The sequence below is a fragment of the Pelodiscus sinensis genome, chromosome 3 (genome assembly GCF_052426305.1).
Source record: "Pelodiscus sinensis isolate ZL-2025 chromosome 3, ASM5242630v1, whole genome shotgun sequence".
NCBI lineage: Eukaryota > Metazoa > Chordata > Testudines > Trionychidae > Pelodiscus > Pelodiscus sinensis.
Window position 1 is genome coordinate 196,917,007 of NC_143054.1, and position 22,946 is coordinate 196,939,952.

Consider the following 22,946-nt stretch of genomic DNA (forward strand, 5'->3'; position numbering starts at 1 on the left):
GCATTGTCTACAACCTGTTTCCTACCGCCCCCTTTTGACAGGCAGTACACGGCCCAGTGTGCTGAATGTTTCCATGGGGGTTTATTGGATGACTGAGGCAGGGAGTGCTGTCAGGCACAGGTGATCTCTCTCTGTTCTCCTATGAGTCGTCCCTCATATGCCTCTCTTTGCAGGTGGGAGTCCCTGGTCCTAGTGCTGATGTACGTCATTTACATCCTGATCATGAAGTAAGTCACATATGCCCTTGGCCTGTTTAAAATGCCCAGCTCTGCTTTGTGATGTACTTTGAGTCTGCAAAGGTAATTCAAGAGCAGTAGGAGGGGAAGAGTTTCTCTAATGACATGGCCCCAGGACTTTGCTGGCTCCCATCACATGGGGTATGACTAGACTACATTGTTATTTTGAAAAAACGTCACCTGTATCCACACCGCAATCGCATTCTTTCTAAATTAAATCAAAAGAATGCAGGGGGTTTTCAACATTGGTAAGCCTCAAATGACGAGAAAGGGCTCTTTTGAAAAAGGCCTGTGTGGATGCAGAACAGGGACATTTTTCAAAAGAAGAGGCACTTGGAAAAAGCACAGGTGCCCTGGCGGCCACGCTGTGAATCGCAATCAAGGCTTTCTTCTGAGAGCGCGCCCATGCAGCCTGGACGCGCTCTTTCGAAAAAGCAGATGGCTTTTTCAATCCGGTGTTGAGGTATGGATGCTCTCTTTCGAATGAAACTTGCAGTCTAGATGCATTCTGAGGGTACGTCTACACTGCATTCCTCTTTCGAGAGAGGAATGCAAATACAGACAAATGAACTTGCAAATGAAGCGTGGATTTGAATTTCCCGTACTTCATTTGCATAATCACAGCCAGCCTCTTTTTCGAAATACCCTATTTCGAGATAAAAAGCGTCAATGACTTTAGTTTGGGACGGATGCATACCAGGGCGACTTATAGTGGGGATGCCCTGTATTGGCATAATTCAGCCCTGAATTACTAGACCCAGAACAGGCATTATACTTTTTACAGTGAGTTTGAAAAGCAATGTTCTAATATATGTTTTAAAAATACTCTGTTGTATCATGTATGTTAAAAATATCCTGGACACTAATACAAATATATAGAGAGATTTGTTTTAGAGTTGAGGATGTTTTTTTACACATGTTTTATGGACTTTCGTGTTTGAGGACACAGAGGCTATGTATACACTACGGGGGTTTTCCGAGATACTGGAGGCATCCCAGAAAAACTCCACCGCGTCCAGAGTACGCATCTGCTCTTCCGCTTTTTTTTTTTTTAAGGAAGAGCAGATGAGCTCTTTCGGAAGCCCTGTCTTCCTTCTTCCACGAGGAAGAAGGGATCTTCTGAAAGAGGAGGCTTTTTTGGAATTTGGCCCAGTGTAGATGGGCCAAATTTTGGAAAAGCCTCATCCAAAAAAATATTGGAAAAAGGTACAGAAATTGCAGAGTGCAATTTGTGTACCTTTTTCGGATAGATCAGTGTAGTCTAGACATAGCCAGAGACTGTTTTGCATGTAACTAAGCTAGAGGTGAGCTGTTCTTAAGGCTAGATGGCTTTAAAACCACAGGGCCTTCCCTGCCCTAAGGACACGTCTACCCATCAGGGCTAAAGCCGAAATAAGCTATGCAACTTCAGCTACGTCACTTGCATAGCTGAAGTCAAAATAGCTTAATTCGGCTTTTGGCACTGTCTACAAAGCAGGAAGTCGAAGGAAGAACACTCTTCCTTCGACTTCCCTTACTCCTCATGAAATGAGGGTTAGAGAAGTCGGAGTAAGAAGTCCTCCAGCTCGCTATTATTTCGACATTATGTTGAAGTAACGGCTTGCAGTGTAGACACACCTTATGTTATTTCAGAATATCATCAGTTATACCGAAATAACACTAGTGTGTAGATGCACCCTCGGATGCTATCGTTTGCTTACACGTGGTCAGCCTTGAGAAAAGAAGGGTTGGCAGGAAAGCGGTGTATAGGGAATGGTGACACAGCTGCAGTTTTTTTTATTTGCATAGGTTTAATGCCTCTATACGACAGTGCTTTGAAAGGAAGACCAAAAATGCTGCGAATATGGTGAATGGATTGGCAAATAACACCGAAATGGATGATAATAGCAACTGTGATGCCACGGTGGTATTGCTAAAGAAAGGTAACTGTTCCAGTAAGTCACGCTACTTGTTTGCATCATTCTGAACAATCCTCACTTCACATTTGCTAGTGATTAAGCTGCACTGAATGGTTCTGCGTTGTCAGGGATTGAGATAAAAGGGAACCTAGATCTGTCTTGTGTGAAACCCGCACCGCCAGATGGCAGTGTCGATACAGGACAGTTTCCAGCTGTGTACGTCCTATTCTTGAAGAGTGCCCTCCCTAAAACTTCTTAGTCTGGGGTTCCCTTTGCTGGGGCAGTGTGCCAGGAGATATGCACAGTCAGAACACTTACACGAATGATGCAGCTTAGAATTGCATAGGAAGCTCTAATTACAGTCACCCTCCAGTAAGCACAGTAGAGACAGAGCATCCCCTCCGACACAGCAGCAGGAAAACAGCTGAAGTTGTCTCCTGACCCCTGGCAGTTAAAGGAAGGCAGGGGTCACTCATCCGCTTCCTTTCTGGAGCCCTAGAACGGACTTGCAGACCAGGAGCTGTGCATATGCTACAAACTGGGGGTTTCCTTCTCGTTTTGTACACATGGCAGCTGTGTATTTGGCTAAAAGACTGCTCAAGAATCTGAACTGCTGCTGCTCATCTCAGTTCCTCCCTCAGCTAGTGCAAGCTGGCGTTCGTTTAAATGGAGCTACAGCAATTTACTGTAGCTAAGGGTCTGGCCCATTACATTTACAAACCTGTGTGTGGACTCCCTCGCTCCAAATCAGGTTTTGTCTACATGGGAGATATTTCCAATTATGCCAGTGTAAGTGCTCTGCTGTACTTGAACTGCTGTACCAAAATGAGTACTCCCGTGGATACAGTATCCTGGAATTAGAGCAGTTTGTTTGGGGTTTTTTTTCCCCCTTAACATTTTCCAAACTAGAAAAAGGCTAATCTAATGGTGCCTATAGGAAGGTGCCTATAGGACAAGGTGCCTATAGGAAGAGTTACAGTGGTATAACTATGGTGCTTTAACTTTACATCCTATCGTGTTACTCCCCTTGTGTAAACAAGCTCTGAAGAGCTTATTTCAATTTAATTTAAACCTATTCTCATCTGACGGAAACAAACAAAAAAAAGCTACTGGTTATACCCATTTAATAAAATTGGTTTAAATTCATACTTTAGGTTAAACTGGTGCCATTTTCTCTTGTAGACAAGGCCTGTGTTGTGTCTGAAACCAATGTTCCCTCTACTTTTTTTTCCATCCATGTGCAGACTAAATTTTGTTATGTGCACTGAGGCATGTGTGGTTGCACGCCACCAATAAAAACACATGCTGCCGGCTGTGTGTTCTGCTAATCAACTGGGCGGTGTTGCCTTAAGCACTCAGCTTACAGGGAACACGGTCTGAAACTCCTGATTTGTGTGTCTTGATGAGCTGCAGAAACAAAGAGAAACTTCCTAACACACAGACCCTTCAAACAAACAGAATCAGTGGACATTCCGTGGCAAGGTCTTTGTGCTGTAAACCAGTGGTGCGCAACCCATGGGTTGCAACCCCCAAAGGGGTCGCGGCTGTCTTCCTGGGGGGTTGCGGCGCTTTGATCTGGTCGACTGGCGGCTGGGCCCAGCCGTTGGTGACCCTCGCTACTCGGGGGTCGCGAAGGAAGAAAGGTTGCGCGCCACTGCTGTAAACAATGGACTAGAAACTATAGAAATGGAGATAACAGGGACTGAACTGACTACATCATTAAAGCCCTGACCCCACACACTTGTGCTCATGTGAGCTGGGCAGAACCCCTGAACCCAGAACACGTGTCAGGGAGTCACAGTCAACCAGCCCATCCCGGATTGGGAAGAAGAGAGTCTCAAGGCAGGAGTCCGGGTCTGGAAAACCGTTGTGCCTTGTCTGTGTTTAGCAGTTTTGACACTTAACGGTGCCAGTATACTCAGAGCAGTGGTCCCATTTACGAGTCGACGAGGCTCCAACCCCATGTGTGACAGGATCAGCTCTCCTCTGTAGGTGGATCATAGTCCATGAGGAGATAATGAGGTGGTGTGCTTAGCCCAGACTAGGCCTGGGGACTTAGTGAAAGAAAGAGTAGACTCCTGCCTGGTCCCTGAGGAAGGAAACCTGTGTGGGAGGAGAAGGCTCCAGGTATGCAGGGCGGAGAATACCTGGCCTGAGAGAGCAGCTGCAGGCCACTGCAGGGAGCAAGCCTGGCTCCCAGGGAGAATAATAAGGGCGTGTTTGATTATAAGCCAGCTCTGGGAAAGAGGACTGGGGCTCCTTACTCAAGGAGAGAGGAGGGTGGGGGTACCAGGGATGGGCAATCATTTTTGGTGGGAGGGGGGCACTCCCCAGATTTTGGAAAGTGGCCAAGGAGGAGATGCGGGGTCTAGGGTGGAGGTTGGGTGCAGAAGGGCCACAGGGTAAGGGACTGGGGTGCAGGAGATGGTGTGAGGTTTGAGAGGGAGTTTGGGTGGAGAGCGGTGTGACCTGGGGCAGGGGATGGGGGTGCAGGGTCAAGGAGGGTGTTTGGGTGCAGGAGAGGATTCTGGGGGAGGAGGGGGTGCAGAGTCTGGGATGGAGTTGTGACCTGGGGCAGGGGGGTGCAGAGGGTTTGGATGGTGAGCTGGGGCAGGGAGTGGGGGTGCGGGAGGGGCAGGGGTGCTAGAGGCAGGCTCTGGCTGGGAGGCACTTACCCAAGGCAGGCTGGGCTCCCTGCCTGCTGCTGCCCCAGATCGCTTTAAACTGCAGGCTGCTCCCTCCATGTGGCTCTCAGCTCCAGGAGATGGAAGAGGCTTGTGCTGTCTCCATCCCCCAGGCCAGTCTCTCAGCTCCTATTGGCTGGTTGTTTCCAGCCAATAGGAGCTGAGACATTGGCTAGGATCAATTCTTGTTGGCCAGTTGTTTCCAGCCTATAGGCGCAGCGGATTAGGCTGGGGGCAGGGAGATCACACAGAGCCCCCCCCCTCCCCCCCGCCGTGCAGAGCAGCGGCAGCTGGGTGCACCCGAGGGTCCAGGCAGGGTGCTCGGCAGGCCGGATCCGGCCCCCGGGCCGTACTTGGCCCAGCTCTGGTCTGCCATGCTGCAGGTCTTCTATTCCCGTGTAGAATGGTGCTAGCCTATTTGGAGCCCTAAGCAGGGATATTTTGCCCCCACCCCTCACAACAACCATTACAAAAAAGTGAATCCTGGCCCCCCTGCAGCTGCTTGGGGCCCTAAGCAATTGATTAGTCTGCTTATGCCTAGTGCCACTGTAACCACACACCTGCTGGTTGGTGCACTCAAGCAGCACCAACACCATTTACAGAGGGGATAAGGAGTCTGCTCTACAGCATTAGCTAATAGGCAGCTGGCTCTTAGCTCATGCGGCAGGGGCTCAACCGCTGAGGTCCCAGGTTCGATTCCACCCACGGACAACCAGGGTCTGCCAGCATTACACATGCACAACATACCGCAGGCAGACTCGTCACTGTGTCTGTTTGGCTCATTAGCTTCCCCCACGCGGGCTGGCTTTCGAGTAGGATGAGACAGTTCCTCAGGGAGGAGACAGGGGGCCCAGCTGAAGTCTGGACGGAGGAGACTATTTTTAAGTTTATTTGCACTCAAGAGTAGGAAACCCCCCTTCCAGGGGACTTTTGTTTTCCAACTTTGGACTGGCTTTGGGCCCTACATGAAAGGGGAAATGCTGGGGTAACATTGGAGAGACCCTCCTCCCCTTGGCCTACCGTGCGTGCACACAGACCAGGAGGGGGCGCTACAGAGGCAGCTGACTGAAATTTCCCGCATAGGCGTAGCAAGGGTGTTATGCGCCGTGGGGCAAAGGTAACATTTGTTGTCCCCGCCACCCCGTGCAGCGGGGCCCCAAACCTGGCCCACAGCCGAGCCCGCCCCTGGGAGGAGGGGGCGGTGGAGCTTGTACTGCATCTTCCCCCATCCCCTCCAGTTTGGGGCCACGCTCCCACACACATTAACCCGCTGGCAGAGATGGAGGAGGAGGCTTCAGCTGGCGGCGGGCGGAGGAGGAGCAGGCGAGCCGAGGGATGACAAGGGGAGTAGAGGGGCACTAAATTGGTGCCCCTCTAGCGTGGCGCCCGGGGGCAACTGCCCCCTCCCCATCGACCCTCGCTACGCCTCTGATTCCCTGTAAGCTGCAGGGCCGCATAGCTGCACAGCATCCTTGCAAGTGCCGTGCAGGCTCTGAGGGAACCCAGCCCTGGCAGACCTGCCCCGTTTGGGGGAGGGGTGCCTGACCTAAACCCAGCCCCAGCCCGGACCTGCCGCAGCTGGGGGATAGACGTCCCTTCCCTGGTCATCATGGCACGCATCCCCCTGCCTGGCTTGAGTGCCATGATGGCCAGGGAGCCTGGTTTTGTCCTAGCTGCACCTAGGGAGGCGCTGCTGTGGGGAAAGAAAGCTGGGGAGAAGTCCTCTCTCCCTCCTGTAGCCTCCAGGCAGGCCTGTGCCCCAAAGCCCCTCATCTCCAGCCCCACCCCAGAGCCTGCACCTCCAGCTGAAGTCCTCTCACCCCAGTACACCTCTGCTCCGGCCCTCAGTCCCCTCACTCTGAACCCCTTGGTCCCACCCCTACCACATGAATTTTATGTGTACCAATATGAAGGGGATGTGTGACATATCACCTCCATATTGGTGCACATAACAAAATTCATTCCACACATGCGTGGGAATACTTCAGCTAACCCTGTTACATACTGGTACGTATGCCACGATAGTTTATTCTGGTTTGAGGAAGTGAAATAAGCAATATTGGTGTCTGCGTTGGGGCTTTTACCATCATCGCTTCCAAAAAATCACACCCTTTACTGACATTGTCAGTCTGGAAACAAAATTCAGCGTAGACCAGGCCTTAGTCATTCAGGTAAACAGCTGATGACAGGATTACTAACGCAAATAAGAGAGTTTCAGTTACGGATTTGTTTACGCACGCATCTCTAAAAATAATTTCTTTTTGCCTTACAATTCTCATGGCTGGGTAGCTTTTTTGATTTGTAACTCTGTGGTTACAACGAGTCATTTGACAGAAGAGAAGTTTCTTCACTTTGTGAAAATTGTTTCAGTGTTTGTCTGGCAATTGGCCACTAGTGGCCAAGAAATTGCTGACTGCAAATCTCCAGTGTTGTTTTCTGCGCTACTCTGCAGGCAGACCACACTCTTTACCGGCTTAGATGGTAAACTCTTTGGGGCGGGGACAGTGTTTTTCTTCTGTGTTTGGAAAGTGCAGAGCCAGCACTAGGGGAGCTGGTTTGTGACTAGGGCGCCTAGGTACTGCAGTAACACAAATAATACATTGGAATGCAATTCGGTTGCAAGGGTCTCAGGTTTCGGTCACTGTGTGAGCCTCTGCTTATCCGGACACTTTGAAATAAGAGACTCAAAAAACGGTTTCTGTTTTTTGAACCACGTGGAACCTTTTTCAACAATTTTTATTAATTCTTGAGTTCTGCCAGGAAATGGAAAGGCCCATGGGCCTGCTGCATTTCTCACAAGTGCCATTTTTTAAGTACAAGCTCTTCAGAAGTTTCAAGCAATGATTCAGCCATGTTGCTTTAGATAAGAATAAAAATAACAATTTTTCCCTCTTCATTCCTAACAATCCAGGCTAATAGCCATTGATAAACCTATCCTCCATGAATTTATCTAAATCCTTTTTGAGTCTTGTTATAGTCTTGGTCTACACAACATCCTCTGGCAAGGAGTTCCACAGATTAACTGTGCCTTATGTGAAGAAATACTTCTTTTTGTTTTAAATCTGCTACCTATTAAACACAGGGACTCAAACCCTCACTCACCAGATCTGAAGTCAGACACCTTATCCTTTAGGTCACATGGTCATAGCAGAGAGCCATTTTCATTAAAAACAAAGGAAACTCGGTGAATTAATGTTGAGAACATATTGTCCTCTGTGGCCATACCAATAGGATAACGTATTGTGGTTGCACGTTGAGTGCCGGCTGTGTTACTAGGATCTGTACAAATGTAGAACATCCTGGCCCCAGGTGGCTTATGGGATGTTGCTGTTGGAGTTCTGAGGGATAGGGTTTCCAGGTGTCTGGTATTGGCCCAGACAGTCCTGTATCTGTGGCCTCTGTCCGGTAAAAAAAAACAGAAAATACCGGATATCTAAAATGGCCGGTATTTTCTGCTTGTCTTGGACATGGAAGGCCTCCTAGGACATTCCTCCCCTGCCGCATCTGGCAGGGGGAGCGAGGAGTATGTAGTGCTGGAATTTAAAGGCACAGTGACCCTTATTTTGTCTGGGGTTTTTTGGGGGTTTTTTTTGTTTTTGCTCAGCCAATTTTTCCCTTGCCATGTTTGGTATTTTTTGGGAAAGTATCTGGCAACCCTACGGAGGGATCAGGATTTGACCTCAAGCATGTGGTACACAACTAGTGCCCCAATGCATGTTCCTGTCTCTTGGCCACTCAGGGTTGGTTCTGTACATTGGATCAGCAGCAGGCACATGGCCATCACAGAACAGCTAGGCCTCACGCACTGCCAGGTTTGGTGCCTCTTTCCAGCAGTGAGCGCACTGCCCTGGGATACCAGAACCTTGAGCTGATACACAGCCACAGCCGCCTGCCCCAGTAGATATTTCCTCCTATAAGTAAAGATTATACTCTTGGGACCAGTGCAGCCAGTACCACGGGCCTAAGCAACTGAAGGCATCTACTGCAGCGGGGCACTTACACTTCCGAGTGTGTGATAAATCCTTGAGACTAGATTAGATTTTGCAATGCAAAGCCTCGGGGAGAGACTTGTTTCAAAATCCGGTTGCTCAAGGAGAGAAATGGAATGAGAAAAGAGGCACTTTTGAGGCAACTGTCTGAAGTTGAGTCTCTCACCCTGGGCCCACACATCTCATCTTTATAGTTCACTGAATTCAGCCTGTTGAGAACCACGTAGCGTGCGGTGGGGGCCATCTCTCCTGCGCCACTCGTGCCAAATGGTTCCTCGCTCCCGGGCGGGCGAGGAGGTGGAGAGGAAAGGGTCGCTGTCCGATGGGGTGGTATGCGGAATGAGATAAAAGATGGAAAACATGTTGCGCTAATGCGGAGTTGACTATTTGGGCGGCTAGTTTTGAAGAGCGGGAGGGTTTGTCAAACGCTTGCACTGAGTCACTCTGAGAGGGGCCACTGGACCAGCAAATATGGTACCTCACCCCTTTCCCTGTTCACTCTCTGCAGGGAATTTCCATCGTAAAGCCTCCGTGATCATGGTGGACGAGCTGCTGTCTGCCTATCCACACCAGCTCTCCTTCTCCGAGGCAGGACTCAGGATCATGATAACCAGCCACTTTCCTCCCAAGACCCGTCTCTCCATGGCCAGCCGCATGTTGATCAACGAGGTACGTGTTCGGCCCTGCTCCTCAGACTGAGTCTAGGTCCAGCCTGAGCTCACCTACTCCCACGGACGGCTTCGGACACAAGGCAGATTGACAGGCATTTCTGCACTCTGGTGGACTTCCTCATCTGCCTGAGCCATGTCCAAGCACACTGCTCAGCCGTCCCCTGACGCTATGCCCTCCTCATAAGATACCCAAAGAGAATGCAGAAATAACAAGGAGCCCAATGGCACTTTAAAAACTAAGGAATTTATTTGGGTATTAGGGCATAAGCTTAAAGTTTTAAGATTATTCCCTAATACCCTAATAAATTCATTAGTCTTTAAAGTACCATCGGACTTGTTGTGTTTGCTGAAACAGGCTAACAATGCGGCTACCACTCTAAAGAGAATGCTCTATCCACACAATGTACCAGATCACACTAAATGGCAGAAGGGTTTCATTCCTCCCACTCCCAGGAGATACCCCCAGACATTGGCTTCATTCTGGTCTCCCTTAGATGGGTCCTACAAACATTGTCATCCCAATGACTTCAGTCCATAAGAACGGCCAGACTGGGTCGGACCAAAGGTCCATCTAGCCCGCTGTCTTGATTGCTGACAGTGGCCAATGCCCGGTGCCTGAGAGGGAACAAACAGAATAGGGAATCATCAAGTGATCCATTCTCTGCCATTCATCCCCAACTGCTGGCAAACAGGCTAAGGACATATTCCTGCCCATTCTGGCTAATAGCTATTGATGGACCTATTCTCTATGAATTTATCTAGTTCTTTTTTGAACCCTTTTGAAATCTTGGCCTTCACAACATCCTCTGGCAAGGAGTTCCACAGGTTGGCTGCCCGTTGTGTGAAGAAATACTTCCTTTTTTGTGTTTTAAACTAGTAGACTTCAAGTTTACACCAATGTGATTAGATTAGCATCTGGCCCGTACTTTCTGCCTATATCTATTTTAGATACTATTATTCTCAATCTTTCATTTATCAGAACGATAATCTTTGTGTCAGATCCGCAGCAGGAGTAAATGTCACATTTACACCAGTTGAGGATCGGGCTCCATATTTTTTCAAAACCTTCTTCTCCAAGGTTCTTCTGATCTCTTGCTATTGTTTAAATAAATCTCTTTTTCACCAAGGCTTTGTAACTCTTGTTTCCAGAGGCAAAGGCTGATCAACAGCAGAGCCTACACTAACGGGGAGTCGGAAGTGGCTATCAAAATTCCCATCAAGCGTGCCCTGGAGAACGGGACAGGCCCCAGCAACTCCGCTGAGAGGGGCGTGAATGGGACCCGAAGGGAGGAGGACATGGCTGAGGCTGGGAATGAGACCGAGAACGAGAATGAGGACAACGAGAATAATGAGAACGATGAGGAAGAGGAGGAAGAGGATGATGATAATGATGGACCTTACACTCCTTTTGACCTACCCTGTAAGAAACTCCAGGTCTTTCCTTCTTTCAGGCTAACTATGAACACGCCAAACAGCATCCCAGTGACCTTAGATACGGCCGTCTCTGATAAGCCTGTTCTTTGAAACTACATGCTGCGTGTTACTCTTCATGTTAGAGTAAATCCTACTAGAGACGAGGCAGTGTATTGTAAGGCGACCGCAGTGAGCTGGGGGTCTACCTTGACCTGCGAACGCCTATTTATGGCAGCTCGCTAACACAAGGCAAGAACAAACCTCTATTCCTAGTGCGGATGCGCCACGTTGAGCCGTGTAGTCCGCCTGGACTGCACAGAGAGAACGGTTCCATTTTATCCCCCCATTGCGCTGCTGTAAACCACGGCACAAGATGCTGGACAGTGGTGAACCAAACATCAGGGCCTGGTTCTCAACTGCACCACGTTCCCGTCACGCTCCTCTGGCTGTATAAAGTCTAGTCTGTGTCCCCGTTTATACTTCCTGAGAGGAGTCAGGGGGCCCTTGTGCAAATGTGTATATGGCCCACTGTGTGCAACATCTTTCAGTCCTGAGTGGCGTTTACACTGATGCCTCCATGTGTAACACCGCTCAGGCCGTGTAAATGGGCCTTACGTGGGTAGATTTGGGGGTTGTTTTCCAGACTCGGTTTCTTGTTCCCCTCTTGAAACCGCACACACCGTGGAGTTTGTTTTGACACCTTCCCAGTGCTGGCAACATCCTAGTGTCTCCTCATGGTGAAGTGCTGCCCTGTGGGCGGGCGGGGAGCTGACAGAATTACCAGGCCTCTGGGCAGTGAGGGAGGGCAGGCTCCACCCTCCCACAAGGAGCAGGGCTAGGGACAGCCAGCCCTCAGCACGGCCTGGACCCTGCCGCACCATCCCTGCTAGCCCTTAGCACCACCTGAGGCTCCAGCGATGGAGTCAGTGCCGTGCTAGTGGCAGTGGCAGCTGAAGCCCCAGGACGTTTGAATAGTTGGTCCCCGGAACAGTTGTCCCCTGGGTCCCTCCCCCCATCGGTGGGCCTGCCTATCACCTTGCCTTCGCCCCAAGCAATGACATTGTGCAAGTGCCGCAGTGACATCAGCTCCACCCAGGACCGCCCTAGTAGCCGGCTCGGGATTGGGTCTTTGAAACCCGGGTGTCCAACAAACTGTGGTGAGTGACAGCCCCCAGGCACGCAGAGAGCCAGCATACTCAGCCCCGAGAAGGGCTTGGGGCTACCTTTTGGGGGGCTGTTCACCAAGGAAACCAAGATGGGGTTGAGAGGGGTGCTGAAAGCAGGGGAAGCGAAGGCTGTCAGAATGCCACCAGGCGGCTCCGTGAGCCATGGAGCGAGATCCCAGCCTTCCTTAAGCCTCCTCCATTCCTCTCCTCCCGGCCTAGGGCAGAGAGGGGGAAGAGGAGTGACACATGCTGAGTGCTTTGCTCTCGCTCCCTCACGGTGAGAGAAGGAAACAGCAAGCCACAGTCAGGGGGAACCAGCTCCCCTGTCCTCTCTAAAGGGACGCCCTTGCCCCCCTGCATTCCTCTCATGCCTCCAGCCCTCTGACTTGATTCAGGCACCCGGCACATGCCCCAACCCTCTATCCTGAGCCCCCCACATCCCTCACCTTCATTCCTGCACCCCTCCATACACACCCCAACCCTGTCCTCACACCCCCAACTCTGACTTCTATACCGCCCCCTGCCCCGAGCCCCCTACACTTCACCCCACACTTGAATTTCTAACAGGCACTGTCGTATAGCACCTCCCCAGCTCCCGACTCTGAGCCCCCACTGGGGGGCCAATACAGTAGTACCTATAAGGAATTTTAAGTTAGTTTCCGCCTTGGCTGTGACTGTCCTTTCTGTCCCCTTGTTCTCGCCTTGTACCTCCCTGCCTCTTGTCTTATCCTCATCTCCTATGCTGTTGGGCAGGGACTGCCTCTCTATTATGTGTTGCGGGGGGCAGCCACTCCTGCTGGGAGCACAGGGCTGAGGGTTAAAGCCGAGAGAAGGGGCAGAGATGCATGGCTGTCCCCTTTTGTTTCTGGCAGCTGGCAAAATGGAAATCCTGAAGTGGCTCTTCACCTGGCCTCTGAGCTTCCTGCTGTACTTCACGGTGCCCAACTGCAACAAGCCCTATTGGGAAAAATGGTTCATGGTCACCTTTGCCTCCTCCACCCTCTGGATCGCCGCCTTCTCCTACGTGATGGTGTGGATGGTACGTATCCAGCCGGGGGAGGGGAACTGACTCAGAGCTGGTCCAGAGCCTGTTTTGCTCTCTTCCCAGAAGCATCCGATCCCATTTACTCCAAAGCCCCTGTACGCTGCTCTCGTGCTGGCCCCATTGAAGTCAGGACAAAATTCCTAGTGGCGTCACCAGGGCCGGAATTTCACCCAGGGATTTTAATTGGAGAGGAAATTGCACTCACACATTCTTGAAGGCCACGTTTCCACCAGACTAGCGTAGCCGGGCCTGGGTGTCAGTGAGAATCGGGCTCTTTGATGGCTTCCTCTCCCTTTCTCCATGGAGTCTGAAAGGCAGGGCTGGCAAATGCGACCCTCCAGCCCCTGTCTGTATGAAGCCATGAGACTCAGCCTGTGGCTGGCCTATCTTGCTGTGTTCCTGCTCTCTTCTGGAAGAACGACTTCATCTATTTCTAGCTTTTTATTCAAAAGGCGGCTGGGGATCAATGAAATGAGCAGAAGCCAATCGAAATGTAATTGGCTTATTCCCCGCAAGAACAGCGGCATTTGCTTGTTAGTTCATTAAGCGGCTGCCGGCTTCATCAGACGACGGGGTAGGTGACAACTTCTCTGGAGCCCCAGTTGTAATAGTGCTAGCAATGCGGCAGAGATCATGCTTCCCTTCTAGTCCCAGCTGTCTTGGGGAAAACAGCAGACTGCTATGGGATGCAGAGAGAAAGGGTACGTCTAGACTACAGGCTTTTTCCGACAGAGGCTTTGTCAACACATACTGTCGAAAAATAGTGTCTAGACTACAGCCAGTTCTGTCGACAAAGGAAGCTGCTTTTTCGACAGAGAGTCTATCATAGAATCATAGAATAATAGGACTGGAAGGGACCTCGAGAGGTCATCGAGTCCAGCCCCCCGCCCTCAAGGCAGGACCAAGCTCCGTCTACACCATCCCTGACAGATGTCTGTCTAACCTGTTCTTAAATTTCTCCAGAGAGGGAGATTCCACCACCTCCCTTGGCAATTTATTCCAATATTTGACCACCCTGACAGTTAGGAATTTTTTCCTAATGTCCAATCTAAACCTCCCCTGCTGCACTTTAAGCCCATTACTCCTTGTCCTGTCCTCAGTAACCAAGAGGAACAAATTTTCTCCTTCTTCCTTGTGACACCCTTTTAGATATTTGAAAACCGCTATCATGTCCCCCCTTAATCTTCTTTTTTCCAAACTAAACAAGCCCAGTTCATGAAGCCTGGCTTCATAGGTCATGTTCTCTAAACCTTTAATCATTCTTGTCGCTCTTCTCTGTACCCTTTCCAATTTCTCCACATCTTTCTTGAAATGTGGCGCCCAGAACTGGACACAGTACTCCAGCTGAGGCCTAACTAGTGCAGAGTAGAGCGGCAGAATGACTTCACGAGTTTTGCTTACAACACACCTGTTGATACAACCTAGAATCATATTTGCTTTTTTTGCAACAGCATCACACTGTTGACTCATATTCAACTTGTGGTCCACTATGACCCCTAGATCCTTTTCCGCCATGCTCCTTCCTAGACAGTCGCTTCCCATCTTGTATGTATGGAACTGATTGTTCCTTCCTAAGTGGAGCACTAGATGGTCTCTTTTGACAAAGCACAGTGTGGATGCAATAGTGCCTTTTTATGACATAACTGTCGAAAAAAGGTGTTATTCCTCATAGACTTACTGTTGACAAAACTCAGCGGTAGTGTAGACGCAAGTATAGTTTTGTCGACAAAAGTCCACTTTTGTCAACAGAACCCTGTAGTCTAGACACACCCAAGGGTTTGGGGAAACTTGGAATAAAGCCGCCGCAAGTGTGTCTGAGCATCTGAGTGCTTGAGCCCCGTATTCTGATTTTAGAAGCACCGAAATATGGCTAGTCTGTTTCTAAAGGACTGAGCGCACTTTCTTCACTGGAGATCAGAAATTACAGCAACTCTTCCGGTCCATGCCCAGTTAACTCCTGTACTAGATGCAAAATGAAGGTCAGGTTTTTCTCTCAGAGCCAAACCAAACTCTTGCAAAAGAGAGAGCCTTCATTCTCTCCACAGGAAATGGAGGGCGACTACCCCCACATCCCAACAAACGCACACACACACACACACACACACACATATGTACATACCCCAACTGTGCATTTGGGAGGATGAACACACACACACACACACACCAAGTGTTCATTTAGGAGGATGAACACACACACACACGCACACACACGTGTTCATTTGGGAGGATGAACTGGTTTGGAGAATGAATATCTGTCCACGCTCTCCAAAGCTGGAAGACTAGAAACCACAGGATCACTATGTTGCTCAGAACATATGGTTCAAATTTTGGAGACTACATGTTAGAGAGCCTGGAAACCCAGTATTATCCTGAACTGAACTTTTTTATGTCACTCTGTGACCTCAAGTGTGACTTGCCTTGGTAAGTTCTGTGTTAAGCAAGAGCTTCCAACTTTCCGGAATACGTCGTGTTCCAGAGAACACTGACAGACGGTAACCTGCACGCCGAAAGACTCGCCGGGGAGAGGGGGTGGAGAAGGAGGCATCTCCTCCGTGTTCAGTCTCCTGCGCTGACTTGAGGCTCCACCTCTGAATATGATACACCTACGATGTAATTGTCTTTGGGTTCCAAGATTATTTAGCTTTATGTGTGTTATAATAATGCCTTAAAGCTCCAACTCACATCCCTTGGGGGAAGGGGTTTCAGGGGGTAGAGGGTGGAGCAGGCGTGGGAAGAGGCAAGGTGGGGGTGGAGCAGGGGTGGGGTGGGAAGAGGCAGGGTGGGAGTGGAGCCAAGCGGGGGGGGTTGCCCCAGGCTCTGCACCCCCTAGGGTCAGCTCTGCTGGCCTAAAACATATTGCAATATAGGGCATAGTTTGACTAGGTTTTAAGTAAATTTTAGCCTCTTGACATTTCCATTGATTTCTCCAGGTTACAATAATCGGCTACACTCTGGGCATTCCTGATGTGATCATGGGTATCACATTCCTGGCGGCTGGAACCAGCGTGCCGGACTGCATGGCTAGCCTTATAGTGGCAAGACAAGGTAGGTTTGCCTCCTAGATCGGCAAACATGGGTATAAAGGGAAGCATTGCCTACGTGTCCACGGCCTTTTAAGGAGGCACAGGGGAAGTGTGGATTGCTAATCTCCAGATACGCTTTCCTGATCATGGGAATGGTACAAAAGTGCATCTTCCCTGACCGGACACTGTTGTCAGGGAACCTGAGCTTTGAAAAAGCGAATTTGGGCTGAAGGGCAAGACATCAGCAGCTCTCCTTGATGAGCTCAGCTGGAGAATGGGAGTGGCGTTTAGTAAGTCTGCTCCTCAGGTTCCATAACACAGAGTTTCCGAGAGGTGGCAAAGACGTACGGGTTTTATATGAGACTCCAACAGTAGACACAAGTGCTTGAAGCCATTTCAGCCTTTGGACATCTGCTCTATGTTCTTCAGGACCGTAGATGTCCAGAGCAGTACTTTGGGCAAGGCAGAATGGGAAGAGGGGTAAGACACAGGTGGGCGTAGCCTCTGTCCTGTCTTTTTCAGGTTCTTATATCGCAGGGGGAGCGGGCAGACCATCAGCTGATGGAAATTCTCATAGCTCTATTAAAGCGGAGGAACTGGCCCTGAAAGTCTTGAATTGGTTTCCCCTCACATTTAGGGAAGACAGTGAGGCCTGGTCTCCACTAGGGAGTTCTTTTGAAATAATGCCCCTTATTTCGAAATAATAAGTGGCGCATCCACACTACCAAGCCTGTTATTGTGAAATAAGGGAAAGGGACTGGTTATTTCAAAATAATAACTCCTGCTTTCCATGAGGAATAACGCTTATTTCAAGATAGCGGGAGTGTGGACGTTTCGCTGCTGCTATTTCGAAATAACGACTGCCCAGAGTCATTCAAAGTAATTACTCCCCATTGCTGCCTGGGGCTCTAAGTCTAGGTAGTGCATCCTCATTAAGGGAGTCTGCCTCAGACTAATTTGAAGGCTTCCCTATAGGGTATGTCTACATTGCATTCCTCTTTCGAGAGAGGAATGCAAATGCAGATGAACAACATTGCAGATTTGAATTGAAGCACAGATTTGAATTTCTCACACTTCATTTGCATAATCGCATCCAGGCACTATTTCAAAATAGTGCTATTTTGAAAAAAGAAACGTTGTGTAGACGCGGTTATTTCGAAAGAAAACCCTTCTTTCTAAATTACCCTTAAACCTCATTTGATAAGGAGTAAGGGTAATTTCGAAAGAAGGGTTGTCTTTCGAAATAACCGCATCTAGACTGCATTTCTTTTTTCGAAATAGGGTATTTCGAAATAGCGCCAGGACGTGATTATGCAAATGAAGCGCAGGAAATTCAAATCTGCGCTTCATTTGCAATTTCGGTCGTCTGCATTTGCATTCCTCTCTCGAAAGAAGAATGCAGTGTAGACATACCCTATAGTGTGGATGTGCTATTTTGAAATGGTTATTTTGGGAGTTATTATTTTGATATAAGTTATTTCGAAATAATTTCCTAGTGTAGACATGCCCTGTATGTCAAGCAGTCAAACTTGTGTGAGGACTGACCTATTTTAGTGGCATACCAGTGTGTCCCAACGGAGCAGCAGGGAATGGTTCTGATGAGTTAAAGCAATGCTGGTTTGAAATGTATATATGCAGAGAGAACAGAAGATTGTCCTAGAATGAACGTGCCATCACAGAGAAGGTAAAAGGCCATTACTGTATCTGGACCATGTATGGAAGCATTGCCAGTGCCAATCATTGAGAAAAATCATGCTTAACTTAAAAAATGATGGATGTTTTTAAAAATCATGCTCCTGTTTATATTCCTTCTTGTTTCTGAGACTTCAGGAGCACTGGAGTCATTTTCTCCAGCTTTTCTCTGCAACCAGGAAGGCTGGAAAAGGATTGTTTTCAATGAAAACTGAGATTTCCAGGAGTCCAAGATCTGGGGCTATAAGAAAAATTGAGTTGGCAATACTGCTTTAGGAGGCCAAGAGAATGTTTCTTGGTGAAACACATGCTTTCCCAGTGTGGCCATTTTTTGTAAGAAATGAACATCAGTTATAAAGAAAGGCCAAATCTAGCCAGTGTTAATCTATGCAGTGTCAGGAGTAGTTCAGAAAGAGCAAAGAGGCTTTACTGAAATGACTAATTGTACATGGTTTCCTGTTTTTTCAGGCATGGGGGATATGGCTGTGTCGAACTCCATTGGAAGCAATGTTTTTGACATTTTAATTGGCCTGGGTCTCCCATGGGCCCTGCAGACTCTAGCAGTGGATTATGGTTCATACGTAAGTCCTAAATTTGATTGATTTTTAATATTTCAGACTGACATGTTTTCTGTCAGGTAAACGTTCTTTCAGCTGAATTTGAGTGAGTAAATAGCAATATTGATGTATGATTTAGGGAAATCGTAGTTCTCTGTAGAATTTGTGTCATGCTTACTTTTATTTCCTGTTGAGCACAGTAGCTCAAACTGCAGTAAGATACCATACTGGACTGTATTCTGGTGCACCTTAGTAGATACTTGAAGAATAGACTGAAATCTCCATTCTGAAGGGATAAAAATAGAATTATCAAACACAGATGAAAAGATGGGATGGGAACAAACCAACATAGCTTCCGAGGAGGAAAATCATGCCTCACTAAGCCATTAGAATTCTTTGAGCATGTCAGTAAAAGAGTAAATGAAGGAAGCTGTTAAGAGAACTAAGTAGTCACAGAGTGATGTGATCATGAATCAAATATCACTAAAGAGGCAGAAAACAAGAGGGTAGAAATAAATGACCAGTTTTCAAAATAGTAGAAGTAGCAGTTGTCCCAACTATATTAAAGCCCTTGTTATTTAGTAGATCAATTAATAATCTGGGAACAGGAAGGAACAATGAGATGGTAATATTTGCAAGTAACAACAATTTAGGTGAATTAAGACTAGAGAAGTCTGTGAGGATCGAGAACAACCTGACAGAGTTAGGTGAGTGGGCAATATAACAGATTCATTTATTTTTGTTAACAAGTGCAAAGTGATATACATAGGTAAGACTCATTTTAAGTTTTTCTTAATATTGCAAGATAGTAAGCTAACTACTCACAGAAATGACCTGGACATCGTACTAAGTTCCAGGAAAATATGTACTGAATGTGTAATGGTGGTCAAAAACCAAAACATATTAGGTTGCCCATAAAAGAAGAAGTACCAGACACACCATTAAGTTCACTAGAGACTTCACTATTGCTATTAATTTTACATAGAAGGCATTCAGCTACTAAGGTGATCAGGTGGATATAGACTGTATCGTGGAGTGTGTCTAGACTACAGGTTTTTTTTTAAAAAAGTGACCTTTTTTCAAATAAACTTCCCCTGCGTCTAGACTGCTGCCGCGTTCTTTCAAAAATAAATCGAAAGAACGCGGCAGTTTTTTCGACTGTGGAAAACCTCGTTTTATGAGGAAGAACACCTTTTTTTGAAAGTGCTCTTTTGAAAAAAGGCGCTATGTAATGCAAACTGTGCTTTTTTGAAAGAGAGCATCCAGACTGCCTGGGTGCTCTCTTTCGAAAAAGCGGCTTGCTTTTTCGAAAGTACTGGTTGTAGTCTAGATGCTCTTTTTCAAAAGAGGCTTGCAGTCTAGACATAGCCATAAGGTATACACACAAAATGGGCAAATTAATGTTGTACAGGCAACTTTAATTCTGGTATTTCCTAACATTTGAGTGCTTGACTGTGCAATCTTAACATTCTTTTCATACACATTTGTGTATCTAACATGGTAGCTTTATCTGTGGAACAATCTTTTGATACATAAGCACAGCTCCTCATCTGGTGTAAATTGTCACAACTTCAGAGAAGTCACTGGAGCTATAAAATTGTACCTGTTAAGTATCTGTCCCTTGAGGTCTCAAGGTTGCCTTCACTTTATATCTTCCTGTGTAGTTGACTGGTGAGGAAAATGTTGATAGCAGGTTTTGTAGAGTCTGGTTTCTCTATTGCTTAGATTACACTTGGAATTTCTTCGTGTAGCTGTAGTAGTCGCCTGTTTGAGATGATGTTCTGTTACTTGCATGGGGCAAGAACATGATGGATGGGGGAGCAAGAGAGGATTCGCTCTTTCTCTGTCATTTTGGAAGTATTAGAAAAATATCATTGGCTCTTTTTTGAAACATCAATGCTAAATCTGATCAATGTTTTTTCATAAGTCGTATGTTGTCATAGTTATAGAAAACGTAGGAAGAAAAACTGTTGTTTCTACTACCAAGGGCACCCCATAAGCAGTTGTGCTGATATACATTTAAAAAATAGCTTTTTAATTAATTCTGAGAATGACGTTTTTTCATTATGCTTCATTCCTTTGGGAAGGTCAGGTTATGTAGTTTAAACTAGTTTAGGAACAGACACTAGACCAAATAGGCCTGTTGCAAACTCATATGTTGTACTTCCGGGATTCAGACTGAAGACTTTTTTGAAAAAACGAAAATGCAGTTTTGAAATCGAATGTTTCCTTTTTCTCCAGTGCTTGCCACTAAATGACACAATTACACCATCTCCTTTGAGTTATCATCATCATTATTTATATTACCACAACACTTAGCAGCCCTACTCATGGAGCAAGATCCCACCATGCTGGGCATAGTACAAGCACAGGACAACAAAAACAGTCCCTGCTCCAAAGACCTTACATTTTAAACAAGATTTCAAAGCAGTTACCAAGGGTACTCTCCAGGGGACCGAGCAGCATGGTCAGGCTACGTAACACTTTTTAGTCTAATCCTTTGCTTTCAAGCACATACAACTTTTTGAAACGTTTGCCTTGTGGACCGAAATGTTCCCAACTCCTTGTCCGCCTGAAGGTAACTTGTTTGCAGAGTTGTTTCAAGAAAAGTTCTGCATTTTCCCTGATAGACGATAATTCTCACGACATTGTTTTCCACCTCTGCAGCTGAAATGGCAGGAGTTGAAATGTGAACTGAGGCATGGAACCTAGCCTCTTATGTGTTCTGAAAATAGCTGTGTTTGATTTGAATGTGTGCTGAGCCTTGAACGATTATTTACTGAGTGAGCACGGTCCTTTTTGTACTCAAACTCCTCGTGGTTGTGTGCTTGAAGTCTAGCATGAGCATAAATGCTTTGCAGACTATGGGCTCTGTTGCACCAGCATCTGTCAGGAAGGGGCCCTTCATCCATGTAAAATTCATACAAAATACACTGTGCTCACTGAAGGATCGTCAGAGGCTAAAATTCAAACACGGTTTCTTCAGAACCGCCACCATATCTTGACCTGCCTGGCTCACATAGTGGGACTACTACTCCTGTGCTTAATTTACACACATGCTGATGTGTTTCACTGGGGTTAGACTGATTTTGTCACAAGCCCGGTGTGTGGGGTTCCAAGGCACAGTTCCTTCTTGCTTTCCTCTTGCTCCTGAGCCTACACCAGCTGCAAAAGGTGGCACCCCTCTGCCAGCACAAAGTTTTGTGGGACCGGAGTCAAGGCTTAACCATACCCCACCTTCTCCTTGTTCATCTTCTGCTAGCAAGGGCTGTTCTGGGCCCATGGAATCCACTGCCCCTGCACCCACAGACCTAGGGACAGTCAGGACCATAGTGAAAAGCCCTTGGCTCTTGTAACGTACAAAAGGATGAGGGGGTGCTAGTGCACAAGAGGCTCAGGAGAGGGATTCCTCTAAGGTGCACGGGCAAGGGCTTTCTGACGGCTCTGAGCCAAGCCATTCCTGATTATGGAGTTGGTGCATGCCATTGTCAATTCCCACCGGCCAGGAGAGCTTCCAAATCCTGCAGAGAAAGCTGCTGCTGCTGCTTCTGCTGCTGGTGCTGCTGCTGCTGCTTCTTGAAGTTCCCCCTCCCATGTACCACCAAAAAATACCAACCAGAAACCTGGGAAATTCCTTATCAATACGGTAAGGAAACAGTAAAGGGTCACGGCGAGGCACTCAAAGGTGAGGGAATGCCAAGAAGGTTTTCCCACCAGGGTTAATTCACAAGAAGAACAAAGACCCTTTTGCAAGTGAATTAAACTGTGGTGCCGTATTGAACGAAGCCAGTAAGTGTCCGTTGCCTTAAAAGCGAATGCAATGCATGTTACCTGGCATCCCTGAAGTAGTCCCTTGCTTATCTGCAGGGCATGTTCACCGTGAGAGGCAGTGTGGTCCAATGGGTAGAATACTGGTGCTCAGAAGATGTAGTTTCTGGTCCCAGCTGGGCCAGTGACCTGCTCTGTGTGTGACCTGGGGCAAGAGACTCCCCCTTTCGGAGCCTGTATTTCACCTCCCACACTTCGCCAGTCTCGGTCGTTTGCATAAGATCCTCTTTGGGACGGGAAATGATGCTTAGCAGGGGAGCCAGCAGCCTCTCTAGGCCCCTGAGCAAGGTAGGAAGGGGCGGGCCCTCAAGAGGAAGGGGCGGAGCCAGTGCAGCCAGCCCTCAGCACCACCGCCGGGATTGTGGTGTGCCCCTCCCCCACCCTGCCATGCTCCCGCCTTCTCAGGCAGCCCTATAGGGAGCACTCCACGTGGGGCTCTAGGCCCTTTTGGAACACTGGGCCCCAGGGCAACTGCCCCCTTTGTCGTTCCCCTCCCCCCACCATCGGCAGGCCTGAGACTTACTAAGTACAGCCCAGTGGGGCCCCGATCTGAGTAGGCATCTCAAGGAGCTGCTGTAAATACGAATGCTAGAAATGTAGAGCTAGGAAACACCTGAAAAAGTCATCAAGTACACTCCCTGCTCTGACATCGGGCATATCTAGACCATCCCTGACAAGTGCTCATCCAGCCTGCTCTTAAACACGTTCTGAGACAGCACTGCCCTCACTTAACGCAATAAACAG

The 22,946-nt window shown here is 48.0% G+C and overlaps 1 protein-coding gene across 5 annotated transcripts in view; it reads left to right on the top strand.

Annotated features, from left to right (window-relative positions):
• Positions 1-22,946, top strand: part of SLC24A3 (solute carrier family 24 member 3) — a 347,553-nt gene that overhangs the window by 298,676 nt on the left and 25,931 nt on the right. For 4 of the 5 annotated variants that reach the window (XM_075925773.2, XM_075925771.2, XM_075925775.2 and 1 more), the window contains 7 exons: positions 174-227; positions 2,025-2,170; positions 9,316-9,476; positions 10,628-10,898; positions 12,930-13,096; positions 16,033-16,147; positions 18,286-18,398. In XM_075925773.2, coding sequence (XP_075781888.2) covers positions 174-227; positions 2,025-2,170; positions 9,316-9,476; positions 10,628-10,898; positions 12,930-13,096; positions 16,033-16,147; positions 18,286-18,398 — 1,027 coding nt within the window. The remainder of the gene's footprint in view (positions 1-173; positions 228-2,024; positions 2,171-9,315; positions 9,477-10,627; positions 10,899-12,929; positions 13,097-16,032; positions 16,148-18,285; positions 18,399-22,946) is intronic. The other variant, XM_075925774.2, reaches the window with a different exon arrangement.